The sequence below is a fragment of the Rhinolophus sinicus genome, chromosome X (genome assembly GCF_036562045.2).
Source record: "Rhinolophus sinicus isolate RSC01 chromosome X, ASM3656204v1, whole genome shotgun sequence".
Taxonomy (NCBI): domain Eukaryota; kingdom Metazoa; phylum Chordata; class Mammalia; order Chiroptera; family Rhinolophidae; genus Rhinolophus; species Rhinolophus sinicus.
Genome location: NC_133768.1, coordinates 16,976,329 through 16,995,955, shown reverse-complemented (window position 1 = coordinate 16,995,955; position 19,627 = coordinate 16,976,329). Strand labels below are relative to the sequence as shown.

At 45.1% G+C, this 19,627-nt stretch overlaps 1 protein-coding gene across 1 annotated transcript in view; it reads right to left on the bottom strand.

Annotated features, from left to right (window-relative positions):
* The window catches only part of SMS (spermine synthase), a 43,724-nt gene extending 24,880 nt beyond the window's left edge, over window positions 1-18,844 (bottom strand). The window contains exon 1 of the mRNA XM_019714588.2: window positions 18,546-18,844. Coding sequence (XP_019570147.1) covers window positions 18,546-18,594 — 49 coding nt within the window. The 5' untranslated portion in view covers window positions 18,595-18,844. The remainder of the gene's footprint in view (window positions 1-18,545) is intronic.
* Between the last annotated feature and the right edge of the window lie 783 nt (window positions 18,845-19,627).

Genomic DNA, 19,627 nt, shown 5'->3' with positions numbered 1-19,627 from the left:
ACCTGATGAAAAGAACTGACCTTGTTCAGTTTGTGTTTGTCAAGGAAGGCTGGTGGGGTCAAGCCACCGTGGAAATGACCGCTCAGCAGGGCGGTAAAGGCAAGTGTGCCCAGCGCGCCCGAGTCCCACACAGCCCAGCGGTGCTCACCCTGAAGAGGAAAGCCACTATGCAATTATTCAATCCTCCTGAGCTAGAACAGATGTTTTCTGTTTTGAAAGTGTATAAAACAAGTCAACACTCCTGGTAAATGGCCTCAACACTGGGATCTGCTGGCATATTACAAAACAGAACACAATGCCCCATGCTGGTAAAGGGGATGATCCAGGCAGGGCCAGGCTGTGCCATGAGTGAGGACCCAGTGCAGGACCTAAGCTGGGGCAAAGTCTGTCCCTCAGGCCAGAAAAAGGGGGTGTCTTTGATACATGTAAAGCCCTTGACTTCTGGCCAAGCTCAGCATGGCGACTGTCCCTTTTCTAACTGGCACAATTAGAGTGGGCTAATGGAGGCCATCCGGCCAAGTTTCAAACTGAAGAAAAACAGTACAAAAGAAACCCAATTTGAAGTGCTACTTATTTCTCCTATACTGTCGACTAACCCCCAGTTCAGTGGAAACATGCCAGGTCTGAATGTTGTTCCTGGCTGCCACCACCACTTGGTCCCCATGGGCACTGAGTGTGCCAGCCTTGCCACTGATACCGAGACCATGCCATTTTGTCCACTGTCCACCTCACTTCATATTCACCCTACTCCTGACCTGGGGGCTTCCCCGTCACCCACTGCGCCCAGCCCTTGGGGAAGACTCCAGAAAGGGGAGCCGGAGCTGAAACAACTTCCCAGCATCACTTTTCCAGAATCACGGTTTCAAGTCCAAAGTGAAAACCAAAGACATGAGCTCCACTTCGCAAAGTTTCTACCTCATCTAGACCAGTGGTTTTTAATCCTAGCTGCACATTATATAAGCATCAGAGTTTTAAAAATTCTGATGCCACATCCTAGAGCAATTAAATGAAAATCTGGGAGGGGGCCCAGGCATTAGTATTTCTTAAAGCTCCCTAGGAAATTCCAATGTGCAGCCACCGCTGAAAACCACTAATCTAAACCACTAAATGTAAACAACAAAAAGAAATCCCCACTATCTCCAAACTAATTACACCCAAGTCACCAAAAGGTTACAGTGGAAAATGTTCAACAAAACAGGTCTGAAAAAAGTCCAAACTCCTTGCTAACTACAGCCACATCCATGACATGCCCAAAAACTGCTTTCCCATTTCAACCCTCACGCCCATCTAGTAAGCAACATGTAACATGACTAAGCAAAACGTACTTGGCTCTATCGGGCTCCTCAACTGATGCTGACAATATGGTTTAAATGACTGTCCTGCCCCTCACAGGACTTTGGTAATCCCAGCCACACCCACTAAATGTGAGCAGTTCCCCTCCCCTTGTGGGGAAAAAAAGGATCCCACACCCCAATTGCTCAGCGACAGATAGCTCCCTTGAGAACCACGAGTGAAGATGAAGATGAACCTGGGGTCAGAGCATACCCAAATTTGGGAACAATGTAAAAAATGCCTACTAATCAGAAAATTCAAAAGTAGATTCAAACACTAAAAGGCATATAACCACACCCCTTTCAAGTAGACATGGTAATCCAAACTAGAATAAAATGCTGTTTGGCAGAAGTTCTTAGAAAACCTCTGCCAAGCAAGAATGACGTGTGACTAGCAAACCACTCAGAGCCATCCAACATACTCAGTACCACAGCGACCTGTGTGTTCCAGGGCAAAATGTGTCCTTGGTTCACTGGACTACTCAATGCCCCCATTTCCAGACCACTATCCACTTCATGTGTTTATTCAACAAAAACTTAAAAAGAAAGCAACTGGGGGTGGGAGTGGGGGGAATGAAGGCCCAAGTTTCAACTCCCTGCCTTATTTTCTCCCAGGGATCCATTTATAGACCTCTGTAGGAAAACTTCATTCTTCTGACCTTGACCATTGGTTCCAAATGGATGAATCCCAATCTGTACATCCAGCTGGAACCTGCCTCCCGCCCAACTGCTCACCCCACTGTCCCAATCACTAGTCTGAAGTCAAAACCAGGCTCCACTTCCCTACTCCCTCCCATCAACAGTTAGTGCGGGGCACTAAGACCTCCCACTAAGATCTCCCTTAACAGTCCGCTGATGTTTCTCCCACAAATCCCCCCTGCGGCCTCTCTACCCCAGCCATACTCACCCGCCAGGCCACCCCTCACTTACACACCACTTTGCAGGGTTCCTTTAAGGAACCCTGCCCCCAGTGTTCATTCCTTCCATCACTCCCATTTCATCACTGATCCATCAGGTGGGCAACCCTGTATGCAGAAGTTAAGTAATTTAGCTGTAAGCACCAACCTTATTAGCCCGACAAGTTGAGTGATTCATGCTGAATAAAAACCTAAGACACCAGGCACCCTGGCAAAAAGGTGGGGAAACACACTTCAATTATATTCCCACTTCTTCAGCTTGAAGAGGTTAAAACACTGTAACCCCCTTCAACAGAGTGGATTCCATTAGAGGCTTCCCTCAGAAAATAAACAATTCTCACACATCCAGAACAAGCAATTCTCAGACATGCAGAAAAACTCTTGACTCCTTCCACCTATGACCTTGACTTGTGCCTTGAAGTCTTTTTCAACTTCAAAAACTTCAACGAAGGCAACTCAGGATGTAGGGTGTGAAGGCTTTCTTGAAGCTACCCAACCCCGAACCCACCAGCGGGCCACCATCCCTTCGGCAGCGCCATGACACCACTGTGGCCTCCCAAGCCATGGGCCAGAGCTGCGCTGGTCTCCTGCAAAATTAGGGGGTTGGAACAGGCAATTTGCAGCTGTGTTCATTTCTGCTTTCTGGATCACATTCAAGCAAGCCCTGACTTATGAAATTAGGAGATGAATTTCTATTCTCATCAAGAATATCTTTAATTACTCAGGCTGGACATTCCATCAAGTCCTCCACCCCCTATTTGCTTGCCTCCTACGTGTCCAACAGCTCAAGAAGCTATTTAACACGTTGTGAACGGATCACTAGAATCTTCACGACGGATTTAAACCCCGCCGCACGCAACGTGTTAAGCTCCAGGGGGTGGTTAATTATCCCCTCATTGCACCATGTCCAAGTGGAGAGGCCCCAAGCCCAGCCTCCCCGAACCTGCCCACCTCCTACTCCCCAGACCATGTTTCCAAAGCCCAGCACCCTCACTCCCCTGCCTCCACCAGCACATTTCCCCTTTAAGTCCAGCTCAGAGGGCCCTTCTGTGGGCAGGGTCCATCCCCACTCCCTCGCACCCGCCTCCTTTCACAGAGGTGATTCTGCAGGAGATGGGCCCAGAAACTGGCTGACAGCAGACCCTGTGCAGCTCACTGCAAGGGGAAGCATAAACGCAGACGTCCTTTCCCCAAATCTGAGACACTGACATCAGAGCACCTAAGAGCCAGGTTTGGGTGATACTGGTTCCCTTCCCATATAAACCAGCTTTCTGGTTTTCTTCATTATCCCCTAAAAACCTAAAAGAGGGAAAACGAGAAACTGGACTCCAATACAGTTTGAAGTCATTCAAGTATGTGCTCTAAAAATCCACTCAGATGGCCTATCTTGACAGTGGCGGTGGTTACACAACCATATGTGCTGGTCAAAACTGAGAGAATGTACACTAAAATGTATTCTATGTGAATTATATATCAAGTTAAAAACTCTGTTGCAGAGACACCACCACAACTGGCTCCACTCTGAAAATAACAAAAGAGCATATAGCATTCCTCACAGGCTCCTTCCTTCTCATCCAACACACTTGCCCACAATTGCCTAAGGATTCGAGATCATCTTTTTCTTTTTAATTAATTAATTTAAGTGTGTTTTTCCAGGACCCATCAGCTCCAAGTCAAGTAGTTGTTTCAATCTAGTTGTGGAGGGTGCAGCTCAGTGGCCCATGTGGGGATCAAACCAGCAACCTTGTTAAGAGCACAGCGCTCTAACCACAGAGCTATCGGACCGCCCCCTCAAGATCATCTTTTGAACTCAGGACATTCTAGGTATAATCAGAAACATGAATGCTGGGCCGACCCCCGGTGGCTCAGGCGGTTAGAGCTCCGTACTCCTAACTCCGAAGGCTGCCGGTTCAATTCCCACATGGGCCAGTGGGCTCTCAACCACAAGGTTGCCAGTTCAATTCCTCCAGTCCCGCAAGGGATGGTGGGCTGCGCCCCCTGCAACTAGAAAACGGCAAGTGGACCTGGAGCTGAGCTGCGCCCTCCACAACTAAGACTGAAAGGACAACAACTTGAAGCTGAACAGCATCCTCCACAACTAAGATTGAAAGAACAACTTGACTTGGAAAAAAAGCCCTGGAAGTACACACTGTTCCCCTATAAAGTCCTGTTCCCCTTCCCCAATAAAATCTTTAAAAAAAAAGAAAAAATGAATGTTGGCGAGCAGCAAGTCCAGATTACTGAATCAAGTGACATATGGAAAGGGTCTTCGTATTTCCCAATCAAAAGAGTTTAACCCTCAAAAATATTGCGATTCTTTTTAAAATTTTAACAAAGGGTCTGTGTGCATCAGATTTCCAGGGATTAAAGTGAAGATCAAGCAGGTGCTTCCTCAGGCCCCTCTTACTTCAACAGCTTGGTTTTATATTCCCACGTCCAGTTCTTTATATAAAAGCAGCAACATGATTAATCCCATGACACAAAACCCAAGCCAACAGGAGTGTTCAGAGCAGCATGATTCATAACAATCAAAAAGTGGAAACACCTCAACTGCCCATAAATGGATAAACAAAACGTGGCATATCCATACCACGAACTATTATTCATCCATAGGCGACCCGAGTACTGACACATGCTATAGTATGGATGAACGCTGAAGACATGATGCTAAGGGAAAGAAGCCAGTCTCAAAGGACCACATACTGTATGAGTCCATCTATATGACCTGGACAGAAACAGCAAATCCCTAGACACAGAAAGCAAATTAGTGGGTGCCAGGGTCTAGGAGGAATGGGAGTGATGGCTAAGGGGTACAGATTTCTGTCTGGGGTGATGAAAATACTCTAAAATTGTGGTGATGATTGCACAACTCTGAATATACAACCACCCCTTGGTAGCCAAGGGGGATTGGTTCCAGGACCACCCCCCCCCATGGATACCAAAATCTAGGAATGCTCGAGTCTCTTATATAAAACAGTGTAGTATTTGCACATAACCTATACACCTCCTCCTGTATCCGTTATATTATCTCTAGGTTACTAATAACACCTAGTACAACATAAATGCTATGTAAATAGTTGTTGTACTATCTTGTTTAGGGAATAATGCCAAGAAAAAAAAGTCTGTACATGTTCAGTCAGCAACAACGTTAACTTTTTTCCAAATATTTTCTATCTGCACTTGATTGAGTCCGTAGACAGGAAGGCTGCGTGTACTGAAAATCAGTATACTTTAAATAAGGGAACTGACCTGTGCGTCTTTGCTCAGTAAAGCTGTCCCAAAACATCCCAACACAAGAGCTGTACTTTTAGCTTCTCAGTTACTGTGAGGTAATCAAAGCAACAGAAAGTTCCAGCAGTTCGTTTATCCCCTTCAATCAACCAGGCCCGAGGCACCAGGTTAAAGGGGCTTCAAGGAGTGGTCTTCTCTACCCATCCCCAACAGTCACTGCCCGTCACCGAGTAACAAGTGTCTGGGTGGCGAGTTGTGCAGACACTGTCCCAAGTGCTGGCGATGGCTTTCCTGACACTAAAGCACACCTCCAGCCAATCTTAGTGCCTCGGTTCGCGATGTACAGTGTGGGCACTAAAGTTAATAATACTCTCGTATATTTGAAAGTTGCTACAAGAGTAAATCTTAAAAATTCTTATCAGAAGAAAAAAACTGTAATTATGTGTGGTGATGGATATTAACTAGACTTACTGTGGTTATCATTTCACAATATATACAAATAGCAAATCATGTTATACACCTGAAAGTAACAATGGTATATGTCAATAATACCTCCAAAAAAATAACTTACAGTAGCGGGATGATGCTTCAAAATACAGAAAGGGCCAATGACAAACCATTTGAAGGTCTTATTTTCAGAGCACGGTTTCTGATGTTCATAGAGAAGAGTAACCAAACCAGGAAAAAATTAAGTACAGAAAGGAAGAAAAAGACCTACTGGAGCTGGATTGACAGCCATACAACACAGACCTAACACCCAAGCTCTTTTCAGGCAAACACGCATTAAGGAAAACCATATGGGACTGATTACAGCCCCAGCCACAATAACTACTTACAACTCACATTCCAGTACACTTGGCGTACTGCAAATGTGCTAATTATTTCACTGCCCTGCCTTCCCGTTCCCACTGCAGGAGAGCAGTTAAGGGGCATTTCCCACCGCCCCCAACACCTACTTGAAAGGGGGCAAGAGGCTCGCTCTCCTTTCAAATAATACCAACCCAGTTCCTCCAGGAACCAATCGCCTTATGAAATTAAAGGAGGGTTTATAAAAATATAATTTATGAGACACAATCATAATCCCTCTTTAGTTTGGAACCCAAACACTAATGAATATTGTACCCCCTTCCTGCTAAGTCCATTTCCACACAAGCCTCCGCTGGCATAGAGTGGCACCTCTGTGGAGTTGACAAGTGGCTCAAACTCGCCACTCTTGTTCTGACAGCCCACATGGGAGGCTAACCAAGTTATAAAGCACAGAAAAGGGAGACTATGCAAAAACCTGGCTTTCATTTGAGGGGACAGTAACAGTTTGTGGTCATGAGATGCTGAACACAGGACTACCTGACCTCCCAGAAGGAAATCATTTGAGCAACATAAGGCAGCCTATGACCCCATGGACGCAAGGAACCGTGTTTTCAGGGACGAGGAAGGAGTCAAGTCGGGCCGTAGCTGTGGAAGAGAGCAGGGAAGACCGCCAAGGCAGACGACATGGATAAGAGGTCAGGGCCACAGAGAGCCCTCTCTGGGGGCTGCGTGAAACCCCAAAGGAAGAAGTTAAAGGAGGGATACTAAAGCAGGCCCAGCAGCACCATAAAAGGGAAAAGCCAGGTGGCAAGAGAGAACTTACAGAGTTTGAGATTGGAGGACAGGAGAAAAATTAAGGCATCTGAACCAGGAAAAATGACCAGCCCTTACCTTTAGTTCAAAACTGCTGTCCACAGTCCACCATGAGGTGTGAAAAGGGTCCCAGCTGCCACCTGTCACCTCCCTCTTCCCCTCATCTGACAGAGCAGCAGGAGAATAGGTTTCAGGCTGGCTGAGGTCAGACAGCAATGGTTTCCTTCAGCTCCGCCCAGAAGGAGAACCAGAATTCTTTCCCAAACTAGAAACTGTGGGACAGCCACTTTTATTATCCAGCAGCACTTCACCAATATGAGGAATGCCCAGTTCTCTTCCTACTAACTTGAAGTGGGCAGAATCCCTTACAGGTCAGACCTATTACCATCTGCCTTTGTATAAACAATTCTAGGGTTTCTGCCCAAGCTTCTGTGTCAGGCTGAGAATCACAAACAGAACAGCATTTCCACAGAAAAAGCAATTTGGACTTTGCGATGTCAAAAATCACCTTTACATCAGAGCTGCCCCTGAGGTGGCCGCGGCACCTTCCCTTCCCCTGGCTTTGGCTAGGGCAGACTCAGAGAAGACATCCAGGCCTGCCCCCTGCGGAATGGCCTTCCACGGAGATCCCTCGGCACCTAGGGGGCACTGGAAAACTAAGTGTGACTGCAGAACAACAGAGATGAAAGATGAGGGACACAAGTCATAACTCCCCAGACACAGGGAGGGGCGAGTGCAGTGATGGATTCCAGACGAGGAAAAGGTCATGTGGGGGCCTGGGAATCTATACTTGTAAATTTTTCCACATGGCTCTGAAGCAAGCCACCAGACTTAGACAGTCTAATGGCTGCGGTGGGCAAACTTATTCTGTAAAAGGCCACTCAGGAAAGACTGCAGGCTTCTTAGGCCAAATCAGGTCTGTGACTCAAACGTGTGTGTTTGTGTGTTTCACTACCCTTTAAAAATACAAAAGTCACAATACTTAGCTGGAGGGCCATACTACAAGAGGTCAGAAAGCAGGATTTGGTTCAAGGGCCTTAGTTTGGTGACCCATGGTCTAAGGTGCTTTCAGCTCTAAATTCCTAAATAACAGAGACAGGGACACTCAGCTGTAATTCTACAACCTGAATTTCCAGAAATCATGTTGTTAGAATTTGAGACTAGAATAATAATATTATTTCCTACATTCAAGTTAGCAACTTACTAAATGTGGGCGGAAAACAGCTAATAACCTATATAACTAGCACCCCTGCTTTTTAGGAATATATAGAAGTGACATTAGCAGCTAACAGAAACCCCACATTAGAGAATGAAACTAGTCTCGAATCACTAATCTACACTCCCACTTCAAGAACCTAGAAAAAGTAAAACCCAAAGCAAGCAGAGGAAGGAAATAACGGTAACAGCAGAAATCAAGGAAATTGAAAACAGAAAAACTACAAAGAAAAATCAATGAAGCAAAAAGCTATTTCTCTGAAAATAATCAAATTGACAAACTCTAGCAAGATTGACAAAGAAAAAAGACACTAATTGCCAATATTATGAATAAAACAAAAGATATCATTACAGACCCTACAGACACCAAAAGGATAATAAAGGAATCCTACAAACAACTCTACACAAATAAATGTGACAACTTAAAAAGGAAATGGGCCAATTCCTCAAAAAGCACAAACTATCACAACTCACCAATATGAAACAGATAATCCGAATAGCCCTACAAATATTAAGGAAATTGAATCTGTAATTTTAAAACTAAAAAGAAAAGTTTGACACTCAGATGATTTCACTGGAGAACTCTACCAAATATTTAAAAAATGAACACCAATTCTACATAATCCCTTCCAGAAAACAGAAAAGGAAAGACTTCCTCCCAATTCATTTTATGAAGCCATTATGCTAACACAAAGCCAAAACAGTCCAAAAAGAAACCTACAGATCAGACCATTATCGTTCATGAACAGAAACATAAAAATCTTTAACAAATCCTTGGCAAGTCCTTAACAAGTAAGAATTCAGCAATATACAAAAATAATTATATACCATGACCCAGAGGGATTTATTCCAGGTATACAAGGCTGGTTGAGTTTTTTTTTTTTTTAATCAATGCAATGCACCCTATTAATAGGCTAAAGAAAAAATCACGATATTAATTGATGCAAGCAAAGTATTTGACAAAAATTCAACACCCATGCAAAATAAAAACACACAGAAAAATAGGAATAGAGGGAGACTCCCACAACTTGATAAACAGCATGTACAAAAACCTACAGCTAGCATCGCACTTAATGGTAATAGACTGAAAGCTAATGAGGCAAGGATGTCCGCTCTCACTGCTGTTATTCAACATAATAATATGAAAGTGTAGCCAGCTCAGTAAGGGAGAGAGGTCAAGAACGTGCCCAAGGCCACACAGCTAGTTAGTGGTAGAGCCAGGATTCAAACTCAAGCACGCAGCCAGGATCCAAAAATGAGCGCTTCTAACCAAGATACTGTGTCCCCTTCCTTAGCTACATTTGCAACAGGAGTAAGCCGTTTGTCCCATACACCAAAACAGCAGTGGTTATCTGCTTGTGATAAGATTTCAGTTCCGGGTTCCTCCTGTATATTTCCCCATACCCTGTACATAATCTAAAATGAGCAAATAGCTTTTAAAGCAAAAAATATACATATATAAAAAGAAAAATGCATACCCCATTACTTGAACAGCCTCTGCAGTTTCAAGTAAACTGCCAGATCCTTTATTCAAAGAAAAAGAAATACACACAGGAACTCCATTAACAATTTAACATTCACAAAATGCCGTTTTAAAAAAGTCGTCCTAACATATTCTTGCATATCATACCAAATACTTGCATATCATACCAAAAGTATTTTGTCAAATACTTTTATCATACCAAAGGGAATCAGCTGATGGTAAGCTCTTTTCTCTCTCTCTCTCTCTCCAACCTAGACAAACTCCACCTAGCAGCATCAAACACTTGGACAAGCCAGCCCACAAACCTCTTCTTCAAAACCCCCAAACCAACTGGACCACTCAGCTGCAGCATTATGCAGTTCAAAGATTCAGTGTTAAACCATTTCTAAATCTACACCATTACTGTTTCCCAAAGCATGATCCAAGGTACCAATCCTGAAAAATACTCCAAGGGTTCCATGTTGAGCCAAGTTTGAGATACATTCTATATTCACGTCTAGAAATTCAGAATGCCCCCTTATCACATCACAGTCTTGCTTGACCACTATGATCTACACTCCTTCAGAAGCAACAATTTGGTGAAATATAAGTGTTCTAGAAATTGGTCAGGATTCTCACTGGGGAAATTTCCATTCTAGGGAAAATGGAATCATGCAACACAAATTCATGGAAGTGTTATTTCCAAAATCAGTGTCTTTTAAAAATTCTGCTTTACTAACTCAAAGAGTTCCTTTATGTAAAGTAGACCAACCTTCAAATCACATGCCAACGCATTATTTTCTGCCTCTTGCTTTTGCCAGCAGAACTTATCTTTCAGTCGGTTAAATTCACACCTCTTTATAAGTGAGCATCTTTATCCACTGGCACAGTTTCAAAGTACTCAGCCCGAAGTACTGCAATTTAGTGTTAAGTATTCTACGTATCATCTGACACTCTTCCAAACATTTTATTGGACATCCCACTCACCCAGTGTGTGGGATTTTGATATCATTAACGCCTTCAAGCAGAGGGAGAAATGAAGGTGCATGTGAAACTACCCAGAGGGTCAAGTCAGCTCAGGAATCTAGAACATGCTACCTGCTGCCGGCTCTTAACAGCTCCTTCTGAGTCTGCGGCTTAGCACATAAATGCATTTGCTCACAAGTGTGCACTAGCTCAGTGGCTCCTTCCGGAACACAGATGATAGTATCAGTTTAATGAAATCCAGGCCCACCACAACGGAGGGCCCCAGAGTTGTTTTTCCTGGGGTCTGGAAAAGTGCCTAGTTGTAAGGGTTTAAAAGAGCATTTGTGCAATGGTTTACATACTTGGTTTGCAGATTCAATTGAGGAGGTTTCCCAACTTCTTGAAAGAACTGAGCCTGTAATTAAACTACCATGAAATGGTGGTTGGAGCCGCAGCGCACACCAGCAGGCTTGGGTTACAACTGCAGTGAAATGGTGGATTCAAATGCCTGGAATATCCTGACTCCAAAAACTAAACTCAATAAAAGCTTTATTGAACACGTTTTTAAACAGACACCCAACCACAATCCAGTAACTTTCTAACTAATCCTCATTTACCAAAGGTTAGTATACCCATGGTGGTCTCAATTCAAATCATAAAGCCTTGTCCGGGTACCAAATCCAACCCAAAAGCTCTAACTTTTCTGAGACCACAGCACTTCCGTCTGTCTCCCAAGAAGGTAGCAACGGCCTGCAAGTGCCGATTCAAACATGGCCAATTTCATTATACAACTGAGGGGCTGCAAAGATTCCCAATTGGTCACTCCTCCACTGCAAAACAAAACCGGCTTGCCCCCTCAAAAAAAGCACAAGATATGTTGTCTCCGGGTTGGTTATTAAACTGGAAAACACTCTCCTTCAGAAACATAACGTGCAGGGCTTCAGATTACTGGGAAAAATACCTCTCTTGTTAGTGGAGGTGGGGATCATTCCTAATGCCTGGCTTATGGAGTCAATGTCTTAAACAGCTGTTATCCCTTCCAAAGCATGTAAAACAGAGAACTACCAAGTAAGAACTTGCACAAACTAATTTTACCATAAAAGGCCTCTCTGTATATTTAAAGAAGTGAGTATAACTTTAGAACTATACTCTAAAAAGAATCATGGTTTATACAAATTTTTAATGGCAAGCTCACAAAACGAATTCCCAGCAATGTGCAATTCTTCAGCTTGGAGTCAAAGAGTATGATCAAGTTCAATTAAGAATCTATTGCAGGGGCCGGCCCGGTGGCTCAGGCAGTTAGAGCTCCGTACTCCTAACTCCGAAGGCTGCCATTTCAAGTCCCACATGGGCCAGTGGGCTCTCAACCACAAGGTTGCCAGTTCAATTCCTCGAGCCCCGTAAGGGATGGTGGGCTCTGCCCCTGGCACCTAAGATTAAACACGGCACCTTGAGCTGAGCTGCCTCCCAGATGGCTCAGTTGGTTGGAATGCGTCCTCTCAACCACAAGGTTGCCGGTTTGACTCCCGCAAGGGATGGTGGGCTGTGTCCCCTGCAACTAGCAACGGCAACTGGACCTGGAGCTGAGCTGCACGCCCTCCACAACTAAGATTGAAAGGACAACTTGACTTGGAAAAAAGTCCTGGAAGTACACACTGTTCCCCAATAAAGTCCTTTTCCCCATCCCCAATTTAAAAAAAAAAAAATTTAAAAAAAAGAATCCATTGCAGAGTTAGGGGAATGAGATTTAAAGAAGAAAAAAAAATTCCCAGCACAGCAAGAGAGCATCCTGAATGAAGGCAGACTCCAATGAGGACTTCCTCCAAGTAGTCCTACGACATTTTAAAACACAATTAAGGTACCAGAAAATACCTAAAGGTCAAAAAATGCCTTCCCAAAGTTGTTCAATTCTGTCCAGGAACCTCCTGGCTACTTGGGAGTACAAGGAATGTGAGACTCAAGTGTGTTGAGCGAGAACTGGGTAGAAATACACCTAGTAAATGCCAATAAGGAGCTCAGTTTTACCCAGAGGGCAATTTGGAGGACCCACGGAAGATTTTAAACTGGGAAAGGGGGGTGCTATCTGTTGAGTTCTGATGATCCAGCCCTTCCCAAAAATGGAGACAAAGAGATTGTGGCCAAGAAATGTAGCCAGGGAAAAGGTGAGCAAGGAATTTGAGTGTGTCGGGACTCAATGACTTGCAGATTGGGGCTGGGGTGGGTAGGTTCCCCCACAAAGGCTTCAGATACAAGGGCTTTTCAGTTTTTAATGAGATCCTATTATAGTGGTTCTCAGACTTAATCAGCAACACAATTACTGGGATAAAACTGGTTTTAAAATGCAAATTCCGGGGACTCTTTCCTCTCCCAGACTGTGATTCAGTCAATCTAAGATGCGGCCCAAGCAGGCGTTTTTTTCCACTCCCAGTCACCAGCCCCCCACCCCAGGCTTCACTGTTAAAGTGGGGGTGTGAATTGTTTATCACAGTGGTGGACAGGGATAATGACAGTGCTGAAAGATTAGGGAAAAGCTTCTTCTACTCTTGAATAACAAAAACACTACATACAATTAAAACTGGATTGTTTAGGTTTTAAGCTTATAGTTACAGCTATTTAAAACACATGAAGATGTGAGTTACATAAATGTCTAATCACTGCGTTGTACACCTGCAACTAATATATTGCATGTCAACTGTAATTGAAAAGTAATTTTAAAAAAAGAGAGGGAGTGAGGGAGGGAAAGAATATGGTAACTGTGATTATGGATATGTTAATAGCTTGATTATGGTCATTATGTCACAATGTATACAATATCAAAATATCAAGTTGTACACCTTAAATGTAAATAATTATTTGTCAGTTATACCTCAATAAAGCTGAAAATCAAAAACAAATAATAATACACCTGAAGCCAATATGCTTCCAGCAGAAAGCAGCTCAACAAATGCATGGAAGAGTGGGAGCCTGGTGGGTGGGCCAAAGGTTCAGGAAATTAGGGAGGGTGACCTGAAGCCACAAGCTCAATTGAAATGGAAGCGCTGGCCATGCCATCTGCTAACCATCCCCAGTGCAAACTTTGGAGGAAGCCATCCTCCCTCCGTGCCTATTGATTTGTGCATAATGAAGACTTCCAAAAAGGACCAAGGAAATTTTGCTGATAATTCGTCATCTTACACTGGGGTTTCTTTACCCCAGCACTACTGACATTTTTGGCTCCCAATGCTGTGGGGGCTGTCCTGTGCACTCTAGGATGTTTAATAACACCCCTGGTCTACTGGATGCTAGTAGTATCCCCAGGTATGACAACCAAAAATGTCTCCAGATATTACCAAACGTCCTGGGGGAGGGGGTGAGTGGAGAGAGAGCGGGCTTTTCAGAATCACTGCCCTATACTGAGAGAATTCGCAGTTGCTGAATTAACAAAGGCCCTGGAATCAAATAGACATGGCTTTGAATCCCAGCTACCCACCCCACTCATAAGGTGAAAAACCGCAATGGGCCTATTTATTCATCTTTAAAATGGGGATAACAGGACCTACCATCCAGATAAGGTAAAATAACATGTCATGTGCTTAGAGCAATGCCTGGCCCAGTAGGCATTTGATAAATATCAGCTTTTACATTTTCCAAGAGTTGTTTTGAAGAACCAGGAACATCTGCTTACAGCTCTGGCCTTGAGTGGAAACCTCCTCCTAAAAAAACAATACACAGAAATGGCAGTCCCAGTTCTCTCTCCAGCTCCTAGGGGGTCCAAGCCTAGGGTCCATGAGTTCCTAAAGGGCCACTGAATACAATTCCGGGGGTCTTTGAACTTGGATGGAAAAAATATATATCCTTATGTTTACTAACTGAAATAATAGCATTTTCTTCAAGTATGCTAGTAAAACCACATTGTCAACTATACCTGGCCACTGTCACTAATAAAATCACAGCTTTTTCTTATCACATCACAGCTGAAATACCCATTTTCTCAGGTCTACTTCAAAATTATTAAAGTTTTGAAGGCTTACTGCTAGATCATGTTATTTGTTATTAAAGAAGCACAGATTACTATGCCATATATTTGGGGTTATTGAATATGTGCATTTTAAATAAGTGAATTATTTTACACATTTAAAATTCTTATTCTGAGAAGAGCTCCACAGGCTTGCTTCCCTAATGCGCGTCAAGGCACAAAGAAATTGAAGACACTCCTAACCTAAACCTTTCCACTAAGCCCAAAATTGCCAAGCAGCCTTCTGTTCTTATTAAACAAGATTTTTGTTGTGAAACGAATTGGTGAATTTGAGTGACAGTCACTTTGCTTCCCTACTATATAAAAAAGTATAGCTCAGTGGCCCAAAAGACAGAACTAGCTCTGCACCTTTACCATAACATCAATCGGATCCATTGAAGCAGCACTTATCAGACATCTAATGATGTTCCGCAACTGTGTCCAGGATACACATCCTGGAGATCCGCCTTCAAAGATGCTCCCAGCCCAGAACACAAGGACATCAAAAGGAAGATGGCTAGGGTGGCCAGATGCCTCAGTCGGTTGGAGCGGGTCCTCTCAACCACAAGGTTGCAGGTTCAACTCCCGCAAGGGATGGTGGGCCGCACCCCCTGCAACTAGCAATGGCAACTGGACCTGGAGCTGAGCTGCGCCCTCCACAACTAAGATTGAAAGGACAACAATTTGACTTGGAAAGAAGTCCTGGAAATACACACTGTCCCCCAATAAAGTCCTGTTCCCCTTCCCCAATAAAATGTACAGCCCACTGGGGAATACAAAAAATTTTTTTTAATTATATATATATATAAAATTATATATATATACATAATTATATATATATATAAAATTATATATATATAAAATTATATATATACATAATTATATATATATATATATATATATATATATATATATATATATATATATATATATAAAAATAAAAGGAAGATGGCCAGACCTTTCCAGGACTAACTGGCCAGCATAGGCTATGCTCTGACAGGCAGAGGCCATACATACCTCACTCACTTCTGTATATCCAGCATGCTCACTGGCTAGCACATTTGACTAGAAACAAAGCATGTGTCCTCCACCAGCCCAGAGATGCTTAAACTCTACAAACACAGGACATATTTATTCTTGTTAGACTCAGGTTGAGAAATCACGAAATGTTTTCTGGGCTCAAGTGTCCTCAGAGTCCAATAGTTCACTTACAAGGTGACCAGAGATTTTTCTTTTTCCAGCAAAAATTAAAATTTCCTGGGTTACTTCATTAGCCAGCACACTAAACAGGCACCACCCAGGCCAAATTCATAGTTGCCCTTAGTGGCCCAGTGACTGCTGGGTATTAGCAGGATTGCATGGGTAACTAAGTTCTATGGAATCACAATATAATAACATAGCGGTTTCAAATTTAATTCCATTAAAATCACATCACAGAACTGCATTAGGAAGGATTACTGACAAATGGGAAAAAGAACACGAATCCAGGCTCCACAGGCATTTGACTCACCCTTGAGTCACATCCAATACTCATGCCAAGAGTAATGGTTTTTGACTCATTATTATCAATTAAATGTTTTTGGAGACCTCACAGGTGGCAGGTTTCTCACAAAGTGCCCCCTACTGAAAACCAAAAGAACCTAGAAGAGCCTAGTCTAGCCAGATCCCCTTATTTTACAAAGTGTGGATGGCTACTGACAAGTGAGGGTGACATGCCTCCCCCCAAATCAAATGAAGGGGGGTATACAGTAAGAATCAGACTTATCTTACTCCCAAAACACTTTTGTAGGGACGCAAGGATCTATTATAACATAGATGCGTACATACACATTCCCCTCCTTAGTATTATTTCTTTCTAGAATGTTCTTTACCTTGTCATCAAAACTTTTAAGATTAGCAGGCTGGGAATTAAGAATAGCTGGGAATTCTCAATCTTTTTTTACTTTCTCTTCACACAACTAAAGTTAGATGCCACGTCCACACCTTGCTAACTCTGAACCTGCCAGGTTCTCCTGCTCCCTCCCAAACTGCACATCCATGGTTCTGTCTCCATTGCTGGCCAGTACCAGTTCAAAGTGTTCAAGTTCTCTTGTTCTTTCTTCATAATATGTGAAGGTTTCCCCCCACTTTTACAACAGAACACAGAAGCAGCTCATCGCATGCCATGCTTTCAACAGGCAACACCTGAATTAAGTTGAAAGCTGTTTAAGGGTTAAGGGAAGGACACTCAGACTGAGGAAAGTGCCAGAATCTTTGGGCCTCCTTAGACCCTAAAATTTCATGCTAAGTACAGGTGAGTGTTCACAGGTGCTTACCACCAGGGTCACTTCCTAGACTCACCTCTTAGCAGCTAAGTGACTTTGAACCACTATTCCTTCAAGCCTCACCCTCACCTCTATAATTGAGTATCCTAGACCCTTCACTGACCACTACTAGCTTTAACTAGCAGGGTAATTCAATAAAACCTTAGCTATCTCACATCCCACTAACTGCAAGCCCCAATCCCCACTTTATCTCCATCTTCTTCCCAGCACTCTCCCTTCCCTCCATCCTCACCTAAGAAATGTGGAAACTAAAAAATGCTGTTTTTTCTCCAAATCACTTCCCGACCACCCAAATACATTAATATTACTCAACAACCTTGTAGAATTTTACAACAACTCCCTTAACATTAAAAGCCCTATGAAGTGTTCACTGTTCTCCCCCCCCCGCCCCTTTTTAACCACAGGGAATATGAGACAGAGGCTGAGAAATAAGGCCAAATCACGTGCAGAGCCAATCAAGACAGGGCGCAAACCTAGCTCTTGCTCCAATCCTCAGTCTTTTTATTATTAAGCCTGTGCCTCTGGAGATCCTTTAAGTTTGGGGGAGAAAATGCAAAGTACTCCTAAGTTCAAAAACGGGAAAAGAAAGTGTTTCAAATAACAAAAAAGGTTGATCCATCTAATCCAGGATATGGACGAGATGCTCCAAGTGGGACGTACGGAACGCGCCGATTCAAGACTGCAGCACTCGTACGTTAAAAAGCCACCAGAAAAGAAGACCCGCAGTCCCACCCCTCCCCCCACTTATAAGCACCCAGAAAGCATGCAAAATACCCCTCCCCCCATAATTCCCGCACACAGTTCCAACTTCCCCAGCCCACTGTTCAGGTCGCCTCAGTTTTCCGAGCCTCCCCGATTCCGAGAGTTATGGTTCCCGCGCCCCGACTTCATCCCCCACCCCCATAATAATAATAATCATTTCCTTTTCCCGTCCCCCGTCCCTTTCCGGGCGATCGTCTCCTACGCAGTCGCCTAAGAATTCTGCAAGCGCGGCGCGGTCCTTTCTCAGCCCGAGCTCCGCGAGGGGAGCCCCCGTCCCCGAGGGCGATTTACCCGCCTCGGAAAATGGGAAAAGGTCACGCGGGCGGCCCCGCGCGAACCACACCTCGCTCGGCCGCCGCCCCTGCACTCCGGTCCTATGGGGGGGGCCGCGAACGTGGAGGGGGGGGTGTTCCTCCCGCGCCGGGCAGCGCGAAGGGGACCCCGGCGGGGTCAGTCAAGCCCGCGTGGTGCGCGAGTGGACAACCTGGGACCCGAAGGGCGGCTCCGCTGGGAGGGGGGCCCGGCGCGGCCCCTCCAGGCCCCACGGTGCGCCCGGGACCGAGCGCGGCGCGAACTAGAGCGCGGCCTCCGCCCGGCCGCCGGTGCACGCGGTCCCGCAGCGCGCATTGTTCAGCCGGCGGCGTGCGCCCCGCCCGGCGCCCGCCGGCCCCAGCCCTCTGGGCGGCGGGGGCTGCCGGGCAGGTGGTGGCCGCGCGCCCTCACCTTTGGCGCCGAGCATGAAGTCGAGCGTGCTGTGCCGTGCTGCTGCCATAGTGAGGCGAGGCCCTGGGCCATGCCTGGGGGAGGCGGCCACGGGAGACTGGGGGGCCGTGCGGCGGGTCAGGCTGCGGCCAGTGGGGACTGCGCCGCGCCGCGGAAGCAGAGGATAGGAGGTGGGAGGGACCGCCGGGAGCCACCCGGGGCGCAGGGGCGGGGTTGGGCCCGCCTCCGGGAGGGAGGAAGCGCGGATGCCCGCAGCCCCGAACTTAGAGCGCAGGGGGGTGAGGCCTCGCTAATGCAATGGTGGAAACGTGGGCGCCGTGCTCCCTGGCGTGCGTCACCAATGGCCGCGCCCTGCGCCTAGGATCGGGCGGGCGCTCCAGCCATCCGTTAGGTCACCTTAGGTTTAAACAGCGCAGCACGACTTCCGGGGGGAGCCCACCCCCTGTGCTTCCCCCGAGACCAACCCCCAAGCCAAGGCCCCTCTTATTTCCTGGCCAAGTCGAGAAAATAAAATGCTAGGATCCACCCTGTAGTCTAAAAGTACTGTACTGCCGCATTTTTCTTAACTCTACAAATGCTACAGTTAAACTCATTAGAATTATTATTACCATTATTACTAGCAAGGGTTGGCTATGCATTTCAGGACCGAATGGGAAGCTCCTGGGCATTTAGATTACCTACATTTTCAAACAAAGTGGGAATGGGGTGAGAAGCAAGTGAGGGTTAACGTTGTTAATGTTGATTTGGGAAATTACAGATTCTGGAGCTGCTCCTCCATCACTCGTGCCTCTATTCTTGGCAGTGAACCTTTACGCTGTGCGCTTGTCTTTGACTTTGGGGTTACGGCTAGTGTTCAAGGTGTGGCAAAAGAGAACACTCACTGTCTGTACATTAAAGCCTTCCTTTATTACATTGACAATATCACTGGGCAAATGCCTCCATCATCCCGTCAGTCTTTTGTACCTTTCTCGGCATTCAGAAGCTCCACGGGAATTACTGTACCGGCTGGACAAAGTTTAGATCAGTGAACTCACGTACCTTCACAAAAGCAGAAGAACCTAGATAAAGTCATGTTTCCTGCA